Raw genomic sequence first — 12,937 nt, 5'->3', positions numbered from 1 at the left:
AACGGATCCATATACTCGTCGCCATACCGACTTGTTTCGAAGGTAAATTAGCCTGAGCTTTACCATATTCAATACAAAATCTAATGATCTTATCCACATCATACTCGGTTCTATCATGTCTGCTCATCTTATAAAGACGTATTATTTATATTCATCATTATTTGTTATAATTATAATTATTTATATGTAATTTATAATTTAGTATTATTTATATATAATTCATCATTATTTATTATAATTATAATTATTTATATATAATTTATTATAATATATATATATATATATCATTTATAATTTAGTAGTATTATTTATATATAAATTCATCATTATTTATTATAATTATAATTACTTATATATAATTTACATTTTATTATATATATAATATATCATTTATCAGTATATATATATATATATATATATATATAATTTATCATTATTTATTGTAATTATAATTATTTATATATAAAATATATCATTATATATAATTTATTATAATTATAATTATTTTGTTCAATTTAATTAAGTTCAGTAGTTTTTTCTGAATGAAAGTTATTTATTAAGCTGCCGAATCGGCCAAAAGAATATCAATAAGAAATGGAGGTGGACATGTATGCCCACTCTCCACGAAAGACTCTGAAACAATCGCCCATGCCAAGCAATGAATTACCGAACAATCGACAATCAGTCTGAAATTACATAAAGATAAGAATTATGGGAAGCAGGTGATTTTAGTTCTTGAACAATCGACAATCAGTCTGAAAGTCTACTCTGCTTAAGCCTGTCGACTTGATCTAAGGAAGTACTTCTTTAAGCGCTATTGCTTCCGCCAGAACTGGGTCAAACAATCCATCAAGTGCACCGTGGTAGGCGTGTGTGCTGGTACCTTCCCGATTCAGTAGAATAAATCCCATCAAGCAGTAGCCCGCTTCCTGAAAAACTCCCGTATCCACATTACAGGTTAGAAAACCAACAGCAGCAGGTCGCATCCATGGAGTTGGGGCAGGCAGAGAAGAGACTTTATTTTTTCAACCAGAACAGCATTCTAGATTGATGTTGATAACATTTACGTCAGTCAGAATTCAAATAGTGTAACTGTAATTAGTTGATGATTAAATAATTTTTAATTTAAAATTAAAGAATAGGAATTGACATTAAAATAATGAAAAATATCAGACTTTGTGATGCTTTTTCAATATTTTATATAATTCAAAGTTCAAAAGTTATCCCATATACATAGCTGAATCCCTTGTACACCAAAAGTTAAAACTTCGAATATAACAATGTTAACCATAGATTAATATGGTTGTAAGACATGCTTCTTTATTAATTTGCCCCGATTAGGCTTTCCATTTTAGAAAATTTTCTTAATCGAGTATGGAGAGACTAACAGTGTGTTCGTAAGAAGAATTGGAGCCAAGGGGAAGAAGCGAGGCCAAGAGATGAGTAGAGTTGACAATGGGGCACGAATCTCACATTTCACGTTAAAAATGTATCGACCATTTCATCTGTCTGGTAGGATCCGACAACAATTTGTAAGATTTGAAAAGAAATAATGACAAAACTGAAGTTACAATGGAATGGTTGATTTTGTAGGGCCAATGCTGCATGGTTACGAACATCAATCAAAATAACAAACACAGTTCATACATATTTGTTCGTATCAGTTCTTTATATCCCTTCAATAGCCATCAAATGTCCAATTAAAACTTGTCCAAGTATAACGTAATTACAGAGCAACAAGGGACTTATTATCTATCCAAAAGAAAAAAATACCAACAGGATTTTCAGAACAATTGGAAGCCCACTTAAAAATGAACATTTTGAATGAGTGCAAAAAGAATGGATGCTATGATTAACTCAAAATATACAGATTACGACCTCTGCTTCATTCCCAAAACATGGGTAGCAGAGCGGAAAGCACCGCAGAACTGAGCATCTCTTTCTTGATGAGCAATCCTGACTTTAAGTTCAAAGAAGTTTGCTGGTTCTTCGTTTTGATGGCCCGCCTGGGAAGAGCTTCATTATCCAACCCAAAACCCTTTCCACCACCTATTTCGAAAAATGTATGTTTACATGTTAGCATATAATACATAGATGCAAGAATACTTATTTCTAGACAAGTGGGTGCATAGAATCAAACAAATAAACAGAAAGGTCCTAGTGTGGAGATAAAGAGGGCCATGAAACATAAATTTCCCTATCTATAACTCGTGATCCGGTCTGGAAGCAACTTTTATGATAAAGCAGGTAAGGGACTAAAACTTTTTATCGGATATGAATCCACACATAAACAGAAATAAATCAGTCCAATATGTGACTTGGCCGTAGAAACTTAGAAAAGATACACTTCAGTCATCTCCTGAACATTTAATGGTCTGCGTAAAATGCCATACCTCGTCACCCTCATCTGCATATGTAGTATTCTCCAGTGTGTTACGAGTTTCAGGTACCTTTGCCAGAACAGTCTCATTCACCATACTTTGAGCAGTCAAAAGCTCTAACCTTTGGGTCTGAGCCTCAAATTTACGTGACAGCTCATTATTTATATCCTTCATTCATCCAAGGCAAAAAAAAGTGTTTGATCAGTTGGTTTATATAAAATCAAGCTGGAGAACATATTAAAGCAAAAGATTTATCCAAAAATTCTACTTCTCCACGTATATGATCAAACATTAAGTGTTCTTATTCTCGTCAAATATCTTGACGATATGACAACAATAAACTATATTAAGTTGATTCTCGCTATTGAATTCCCTTACGCTTGAATAATTTGGAGAATGTAGCATGAAGATGAAAGCATACAAAAAGATATTGACATATCTTTGTAAGTATTCTTCCTTTAAAAAATAAAATAAAAAATAAAAATATATACATATACATGGCACTATTAAAAAATTCAACTATGCAGAGGACATCGGACAGCCAACTCAGATATCCAATTCTACGTCGAATTTTCTGTCAAGCTTGTTTATGTTATGGTGGTAGCTAAGGTTATTTGATACCTACTCCAGATATTGGAGGAAAAAGGATTTAAACCAACGACCATTTGATTCTCTTAAATGATAGATAGCACATGAAATTTATTGAAGAAAAAAAACATGTGCAGGAAAGTGTTAAGATGGAAGTAAGGAGCAATTCTACTCGTGTTCATGGAATTGCAGAATCAAAATGACATAATTGATCTTTCCATCTCCATAACAAGTGCAATTGAATTTTCCATGGAAGAACAAATTTACACTGCAGTCAAAACCATCTTAGCTCACTTCAGCACAATAGTTCACTTGACCTTAAATTACCTTGAGTCTCAAACATTGAGATGACTCGGAAGCTAGAGCTTGTATCAACTCTTCCTTTTCCAATGCTAACTGCATCACAATAACAAATTCTTACTACAGATATTGGTATAGCCACAACAGCTGTTCTTTAATTCTCATATACAAAAAGAATGGAAAATAAGAAAATATGTAAGGAGAAACACAAAATTCGAAGAAACGGTAAACTCCATGGACTATACCTCAGAAATCAGAGTATTTATATTTTCAATCATTCTTATCTGATCTGAAGGAATATACACAGATGAAACTCCAAGATTTGACAATCCATTATCAGGTAGCATGTGAGTACTCCGAGAATCATTTCCAGTAAGAGACTCAGCATCAGAGGTTCCCTGAGTAGAAGGATCTGGATTGATATCTGCAATTTGAGTAAGATCAAAAATAAGAAACCATTATTTAGAACTAAAAAAAAGAATGAAAAAGAAGCGTCGACATCCTGACTTTAAAGAACAAAAAACATTTAGAAGCCAGTGCAGCACCATAAAGAATTACTCTTTATTTGAAACCTCAATTTCATTAGAATCCAAAATAAATAAAAACTCAACGGGACCTAGTGAGCAAACTGCACTTATTAGTTCATTCAAAAATACAACATAGAACATAGGTTTCCCAATAATTAATGCACAACTTCACAAGAATGGAGACCACCATCCATTACAATTAAGTTACAAGGACCACTAGTTGCAGCATACCTAGCTTGAGTATCTCAGCTAATTACAGACTAAGACTAAAAATTATTTGTGGCAAGAAAACTTCGTTCAGAAGTCCAAGCATTTCATGACAATCATATGCACAAATGCTATCCCATAGAGAACAGTTATTTTTATGCACAAAGAAATGTGAAACCCAAACTTTAGCACCAACCTTGACCTGATTCAAGTATATTCTTTGGACTAAACTTTGAGCTAGGAAGTCAAAGGGACAAGCCCGAAATTTTTTCCCACCTAATAAGGTAGCCAAATTTTGCGTGAAACATGAATATACTAGCCAGAGAAAACATCATTATACAGAAAATTCTACCTAAATCTTCTGTAGAAGTTGACATATCCTTTTTAGAACTGGCACTCTTGTCAAGATCAATAGACTTCCCACTTTCTGAAGCTGTCCGTAACTTGGATTGCAATAGTTTTTTCTCTGTATCATGAAAATTACAATGAGTCGGCAAATAATGAAACAAAATATGTAAGAACCATCAATAAATAACTAATCTTTTCATTTGTTATTTTCAACTGATTGAAGACATAGCCCTGAAGCAAACACATCCGGCTTTTTGGGACATGAGAAACCAGTTCTGAAGATTTATTTGGATTGATATGTTCATAAGCATTTAGTTCTTAAAAAGTTATTATAAACCACCGACATTTATTATTATAAATGGGGATGGGTGCAGGCCTCCTGAAGCAAACAATCTCTTAACCAGAACCAAGAGAACTATCATGTAGAGATGAATGCCGAACGGACCATGAATGGAAGGAGAGAGCAGGTGGATGATTAAATCTAAGAACCCATCAAAGTGTGGTGTATTTCATATTCTTGAAAATTAAATGCCGTGCAACCTCACCAGAATTGAATGCCATTTACAGTATTCATAAAGAATTTAGGCAGTAAATGGAGAGCCCAAAGTTCAGCATGATAACATGCATAAATACAGATGGAAGTGCATACACATGGCCCTCGTCCCAACCACACACCAATATTATATCCTCTAGTTCATGGTTTTACTATGATGTGAGAGAGGATCATTCGTGTTAAACCATACCTTCTTGAAGAGCATCAATTGTTGATTGCAAGTCCTGACGGTCTTTCTCCAGGCTGGACATTTTCTTCCTGAAAAATTTAATGTGATGTTAATTTCAGCCAAATGTCCGAAGACTTGGAACACCGAACTCCATTGCCAAAAGAACCTATGCTATTCAAAACATAACACAGGACTGCTGCAAAATACTGCTAAAGCAATACATAAAAAACGAAGAACCACTTTGCATCTACTGAATCGAAAGCAATACCTAATAATAGTGCCAGTATACAAACATATGTATAGCCTAGAGGCAACCTAGATAAACTTCAACATTATGGATTGTCCTTGCACACTTCAGGTAAACCAAGCATGTGCAATTAAACAAAATGCTTTTTTGCATGTTTTCCATAAGGCTGTTGTTGCAGATAATTTTACCCAAGCACCCATTTGGATGTTTTACCCAGAAAGCAATCAAACCCAGCTTTGAAGATGCTCTCAGGCTCCTATAACCAAAGGCATTACAATAGCACCCAAAGAAAACTTCTATTTTCAATTTATTGTACCTGTGTGCATATAATATCACAAAGACGATGTAACAGTACTAGAAAATCAATTTAAGCCAAAGAAAAAGGACACTGCAAAAACTTCCCTTTCAGTGAAATAAAAACAAGAAAAAGAAAACATACTTGTATGAGGCAAGTTCAGCATGTGAATTCTCCAATTGCCTCCCTAGCTTTAGTTCATTGGACCTTAGTCTGAGAGCCTACATATATTAGTTGCACAAGTTGAAGCAAGGAAAAAGTATTAACCAAGGTCAAAATGTCACAATATTTTTGTTGTATTTCTATTAACATTGGTAAAGGGGCCAAGAAAACAAAACAAAAGCCGAATAGTCCTAGTTCAAATTGCTTTATCTGATATTAATTGGATAACTTGTGACAAATTTTAGCGAGTACAGGTAAATTATATGAAATAAGAGTGATACATAATAAGATATAGTAAAAATGAAAATAGAAGAACTGAACATAAATTAAATCATCTAGTGAGGCATATCATACATATCACAACAAAATTGCATATGACATGAAAAATATATTCATAAAAGTTAAATGACAAACTATTGAATTTTTCCTTAAAAAGATGCAGTATTAAACCCATAAACTGGGACATAAAATTTCATAAATTGATAGGAAGGGACCAAGTTAATGATGGTGTTCATACACCCAAATTCAGATAAAGAAAACAAGGACCAAATTTAATAATTTGACATTTAACTAGAACATTACACAGAAGATCCATTAAATATCGTATCATTCAACCTAACCTCAAAATACAGAAAGTCCATAAGGAGTTCTAAGGAAAAGGGAAACATCAAAATAGAACTGCTATAGAAAAAAAAAAGGCAGTGAAGTGAACAGAATAGAGACCAAGTATACAAAGAAAATTCACTACCTTTTCTTCCAAACCAATAACCTCTGAAGCCAATATCTTGGATCGTTCATCAGCAGCATTACACTCGAGTTTCGCATTTGCGTATTCCATTTTTACAGACTCGAGTTCCACCTGAAAACATAAATTTGCACACACAACAATGAAAGACACGGCATATTTGAAATGCAAGAAATATTCATTGAGCATTGAAATTGGGGAGATGGAGAAAAAAAAATATGGAAGCAAAACAGTAACCACAGAACAATCATCTCTTGTCGGAAGAACAAATATTACACATCACAGATTACAAAACTTTACCCAATATAATCTAACAACCTTGAAGTACAGATATAATCCAGGTAATCCCTTAACCAAACACTGAACAAGTGAGCTTATGAGGATAAAATATTGACAACAAAACAACATACACTTGTCATATATTGTACAGCAAGTACAAATGACGGAACAATTCAATGTAAGATATTCACTTCCAATAAATTCTTTCACAAGTTTCAGTTGATCTTCCTTTATATAATGGTCATACAAGTTTTTTTATTTGACTGTTTGTTTAAATCACTTCAATTTTAACAAATTTCTGGGTCTGTCTTGGCTGAACTTCAAATTGTCGGAATTCTTAGGCGATCCCACACCTTGACTTAGTTATCCAAAAACTCCAAACTTTTTCAATTGTATGATCCATTCCAAACACTGTATTGTACAGCAGAGCACATGAATTTGCATTCTAGGTGAATATCCCTTGGAAATTAGTTACGAGTGAGCAAGTGCATCATGCACCAAGCTCTTGTGCACAAATGCTGTCTATAGCTTACACAAATATTAGTCTCATCTGGTTTATCTCAATAGGTTTGGTGATATTAACATCAATATTCCTAATTAGTTACTATGATCAGCAATGTGCACCAACATATTCATCCACAACAATTTGAGGAAGAATAAATACATGTCACCCTGCTATTGAGCTCAAATAATGTGACAAAATCCAACAAGTGTAAATCTCTTTCAGCTTCAAGCGATATTAATAAGCAACAGTTTCAGTGAAGAAACAGGTAGCCAAACAATTACTGGCACAGGTGGTAGACGTACTCCCTTTTCAGTCCAATTTGTAAAGAAATCCAATGAAAGAATTTTCTCTCACAATTAGCTTATTCTTTTTTTTTTTTTACTTTTTTTTTCCTTCTCATGTTTGAAACTAATGATAGTTTAGTCCATAGATGACACAATGGGAACAACAACCAAACATGGATGAACATGTTTATTGGAGTTTGTGTTGTGTTTTGCTTTTCCAGCACTTCAGAAAATCCTACCAGAACAGAAAAAGAACAAAATTCCCCATCAATTGGCATTGTTCATTGAAGAGTTATGCTTCACTAAGATGAGGCTAAAAACGTGTCAGAGGTTAGCCAATCATGGCTGTAACCACGAGGTTATTGAACTTCAGATGCTCCAAAACAATTTTAGATAAAATGTAAACGACAGGGAAAAAGTCAACATCGCAAGTTTTGATTACTGAATTAGCCAAATACACAACAAAAAAGAATCTAAATATCTTTCTGCAAGCATGCACTGAAGTGCACAGCCCTCAACATACCAAGATTAACACATAACAACAATATAGAAAGCGGGTAAAAAATTATTACTGACCAAATGGGCATTGATTTCTTGTTGCAAGTGCTCCATATCGGATTTTAGTTGGTTGACAAAGCTTCTCTGTTGAAAAAAAAAATGTCAAAAATAGTAAGTAAACATAACTACATAAAAGAAACAAATCAAATGTGATCAAACAAACCTGAATAAATAGAAAACCAAGAAAAGTATAGTGCAAATACAAGACGCTATCATAAATACCAAAAAACCCATAAGCCTATGGTAATTGCATCCTTATTTTATTGCAACAGTTAGGAATTAGGCAACCCCTATGGGACAAAGGATTCATAATCATGTCAGACCAAGACCACAACATGAATATAGTAAATTAGTAAGTCACCTAATCAAACAAAACAAAAACAAAGCAAGGAAAAATCGGAGTAGGATTTACTATATATATCTCATCCCTAAATAAAATTTAATCTAAATGGTTATAGATTTGTCTTCCATAATCATAGGAATGGTTACAAGGTAAATAAATAAATTTATATATGAACCACATTTCATAAGACTACCTGTTGGTTATAATTATCAGTCAACGATGAATTTTCAGCAGCCAAAGACTCTGCCAACGCACGAGAAGCTTCAAGGGCTCTTTGCAAAGAGAATTTTTCTTGTGTCAAGTCCTCAATATGCTGTACAACAAGACCAACGAATTTTAAAAGAAAAGAGAAATGACAGACATGCAAAGTCAAACAAGCAGAAATCAATATCCATCAAAGAAAGTGCAGTTTTGCTTGGTCTAATTCACCACAAAAGAAGTGTTAATACTCCAAAAGAATACTACTCAAATTGACTTTATGAAAGAAAAAAATCTAGGCTTTGAAGCTCTTCTGCATAGCACAGATGATGAACATAGCAACAGGAATGCTGAAGAACCAATATATGATGTCAAGGTATTGCCTTAATCACAATAAGAACTTCAGTTAAGCAGGACGAACAATGCTCAATAAACACTTGCATACCCAAAACTAACATAGCTTAGGTGAAATCACAGAAGCCATGCAGCTATACCACCAAAACATGATGTCTTATTAAGAAGTTAACCTCCATGGTAATGGTAAAAGCAGAGTGCACTTACATGCCAATGACCCCATCCTTTTTCATGGAAAATCTTTGATATTGTAAAGATTATATTATTATTTTTCAACAAAAAAACTTTGGGATTGCTAAATCACCTTTTACTCAATTCTTTGGGCTGGGTGTTACTAGAGAGGCCAGTAACCTGGTGATCGAAAGCGTAATGTTCAATGATTTTTGTTATATCCTAAGGCATCCGCAGTACTGTTCTGACAGAAAAGGGGAAAAATTCTAAAGACGATATTTGAAATATAAAACCCTGCATCTCATCATTTTAATGCTAAACTATAATCACTATATTAATTAGTTATGAAATTTAACTTTTAACAACATTGACGAAAGCTTATGTAATGGCAAACCAAAAAAAAAAAACACAGAACCATGTAAACACTTCAATAACAGATTGAGTACCTGTTCAAGAGCAGAAAAATCTTCATTGTTTTTAGATGAATGGAACCCATGCTCTCTCATCAAGCCATTCCCAGCACCTCCTGGTGCCATAAGATCAACCCCATTACTAGCGTTTACTGAGAATGGCATTGCACGTTGTCCTCCAACACCAGTCTCCACTGGTTGACTCCCCAAGGTAGTTGATCCTAGACCATCCATGCCATTTGAATTTAGGTAACCAGGCATAAATGGCTCCTGTTGGTCAGTGCGCTGGAAAGAAGTCCATGAAGAAGCTTTAGAAACATTAAGAGAATCAAGGAAGGATGGACGAGATCTACGAGAATTAGGTTCATATGTCCCTTCAAGTTGTTGAACATTATTCAAGGAGCTCCTAACATCTGAACCAAAACCACTGGGTTCAGATGTTTGCATGACTTTTCCATACATACTAGAAAAACCACCAGGGGAGCTACTAAAATTTCTTTCTCCAAAATACGAATTCGTGGAACCATTCATCTGCATGTCTTGCTCAACCTGAAGACTGGAACCTCTCAAGTTGTTATTAGGTTGACCATGGTCCACTGCAATGCCCCAAAACAAATAAAGATGCTTAATTACTTCCCAAATAAATAATCAAAGGAAGTACAGACCCAGAACCTTGTTATATAAACAGGTAGAAATGGAAAACCAGACAGATCAAGTTGCATATAAAGCAGGAGTAGAACGTACTGCTGTACTTAGTTTGTAACTGAGAGGAGGAATCTTGAGATGGGGTAAATGCAGAATCATTCAAGAAACTATTGTATTTGGTTGAATGCAATTGATTCAATTGGCTAGAACTACTATCAAATCCTTGATTTTCTTGTGATTGTGGAGCAACATAATGTAATGCACTTTGGCTTGCAATGTAAGTTTTGGAGTCATTACTCATTACACCAGATTCCTGGCCATGATTACCATCTTCTGTTCTAGCAAATCCTGGAGTATCATATCTACTAAAGTCATGATTATTAGTATGTATCTGCACTAAATCTGGAAATGATTTCTTGTAATCGCTGGTTGAGGAAGGGTTTCCATCTGCAACTTTCAAAAGTGGAGGCTCAGTTTTGGTGGCAGTAATATTTACATGGTCATCGTTAACAGTTACATCAAAGGGTTCAACAGTTCTTCCAGGTCCATCAGATGTGCCAGCTCCAAATGTATCTGTAAGCCTTGCACGCTCATCCTCAACAGGTTGTTTCTGAACTAAGCTGGCATCAGAAGCACGAGGTTGACTAGTGGCTGCAGATTTTTTGGCTCTGTCTGCTGCTTTTTTCTTGCGGAACTCCTCCAGCTGCAGCAAAACAGAGTGAGAAAACATACAGCCCCAGAAAACTGAAATGAGACTATAAGATTTTAGAAGAGGGGAACAACTCTTTCCAGTGATGTTTCATATATTTACTCACTAAAGCTTAAAAATCAGATTAAATATAATAATGTGGATACAAAGAAATGATACAAACAATTGCTGCCACTAAGTATGGGAAATCAATTAAAGACCTAGACAATGGTCCTTAAAGTGGAACAATATAATACACTGCTGAAAAAGAGAGGTCTTATATGTCTGTTGTCATAAAAAGTTTCTGAGAATATCATAAATGATAATGTTGAATATAAATGATGATGCAGAGGTTCTAATATAACTTAAAACTCATATTGTTTTACTAAAACTAACACATGAGACTGCTATTACAACAGCCCATTCTTCAAACATCTATCTAGTACCACCATGTAAGTTTGGATGACTACATCACTCAGGATCAGTCACTCAACGTAACAATATTAAAAAGATGAGCTTTAGTTTTTCTTGATTAACTTGATCATTCAGTTTCTCTGGGCCTGCAGTCCGACTAACACAAAACAGATAATTTTGAATTTCTAGAAGAATGGTCATCTAATTACAGCACATATAGTGGATGCACTCAACTAAAATCTGTGCTCAAAACATGAAGACACCATGGTTCAATAACCTCTAAACTCGCAACATTAAAATGATTCATTAAATTGTAATAGCTCGTATAATACCAATTTTAAGTGCCAACTGAAAATAACGACACTATCCGTATCTGTTCTCTATCAAAACCAAACGCAGGAAAATAATGAATTCGCAATAACAAAAAATAATGATGGAATCCGGCACTAAATTTCAATTCAAAACCCGTGATATGTACGGAAATGCATCTTGAAATATCAATGTCATTACAAATTTCCGTACTACAAATTCCAATTTCCCATAAAAACAACGAAACAATTAGTCATACCCGTCGTTTCCCGGCTTCAAGATGCTCCTGTTTCCGCGAACTCGGTAATACCTGAGCCGATGCCATTTAACCCTCTAACAAATCCCCGACAAATGAAACCTCAAATCTCATCCAATTATATCATTACCAGAAAAATAGTTCCACTCCGTCACCGATCACAATCCAAACTGTAAGACAAAAAAGCCCTAAAATTGAAATCGAATCGAGATCAGGGAAAGGTGAAAGCGGAGTGGAATAAAGCCAAAACGTAACGTTTAACGGTAACCTAAATGAATAGGAATTTGAAAATAGTTTGAATATGAGGAAATGGGGAAACCTTTAAAAAATCTTTTGGGAATGGTACAGACCAGAGTAGAGGAGCGATCGGATCGGAAGGAAGAGAGAGAGGAAGAAGGGAGGAGCTGTAGGCGTGTGGAAGCTGAGGTGTCCCGGCAGATCTCCTCGAATTTCTCTGCTGTTTATTTCAGGCCTTTTTCAAACGAGAATTAAGAATTTACGAAAATGGCCTTTTTTTTTTTTTTTTTTTTTTTTGAGGAAACTTTATCTTTTTACTTTTTATTTTTGTTTACGGAAGGAAGGCTAATCTACTGGAAACCAATCCACTTATATCCTCTTAAAGAATACTCTGGATACCTACAAGAGGTACACCATACTCGTGATAACCCAAAAAGACATTCATCGCGTAGCTTGCCATCTAATCGACTGTTTTATTTCTCTCACGGTAAGTATGCAGAAACCAAATGTCCCTCTCTATTAGTAGCAAGGTCTCTGCAGTGATGAACGAGCCAACCATAAGGATGATTCCTTTTTTCTCATGAATCCAGCAATAATCTAAAAATCTAGCTCTACAATTAGCTTCTGAACTCCTTTTATCCAAGCTAGATTAAGCCCATAAAAGAGCCCCCATAACTCAGCAAGAGTCATTATGCAAACACCAATATTCACTTCAAACTCACTTATCCAATTGCCATTATTTTCCTGTAAGAGCCCCCTGTAGA

The 12,937-nt window shown here is 34.6% G+C and overlaps 1 protein-coding gene across 3 annotated transcripts; it reads right to left on the bottom strand.

Moving 5' to 3' along the window:
* Positions 1-1,628: 1,628 nt before the first annotated feature.
* Positions 1,629-12,406, bottom strand: LOC136219439 (protein BLISTER). 3 transcript variants are annotated; one of them, XM_066006848.1, is made up of 14 exons: positions 12,256-12,406; positions 11,940-12,124; positions 10,369-10,972; positions 9,661-10,220; positions 8,685-8,804; positions 8,167-8,232; positions 6,526-6,636; positions 5,760-5,836; positions 5,095-5,162; positions 4,356-4,469; positions 3,515-3,693; positions 3,297-3,365; positions 2,394-2,549; positions 1,629-2,049 (listed from the first exon to the last, which is right to left on the bottom strand). In XM_066006848.1, exons 2-14 carry the CDS (start codon positions 12,003-12,005, stop codon positions 1,969-1,971), a joined length of 2,271 nt encoding a protein of 756 aa, XP_065862920.1. In that variant the 5' UTR covers positions 12,006-12,124; positions 12,256-12,406; the 3' UTR covers positions 1,629-1,968. The 3 variants fall into 3 exon arrangements, with proteins under 3 accessions (XP_065862920.1, XP_065862921.1, XP_065862919.1); XM_066006849.1 differs by having other exon boundaries at positions 11,940-12,106; positions 12,256-12,397; XM_066006847.1 differs by having other exon boundaries at positions 11,940-12,393.
* Between the last annotated feature and the right edge of the window lie 531 nt (positions 12,407-12,937).

This window comes from Euphorbia lathyris, chromosome 2 (genome assembly GCF_963576675.1).
Source record: "Euphorbia lathyris chromosome 2, ddEupLath1.1, whole genome shotgun sequence".
NCBI lineage: Eukaryota > Viridiplantae > Streptophyta > Magnoliopsida > Malpighiales > Euphorbiaceae > Euphorbia > Euphorbia lathyris.
Note: the sequence above shows the minus strand (reverse complement) of the source record. Positions and strands in the feature narration are given on the sequence as shown.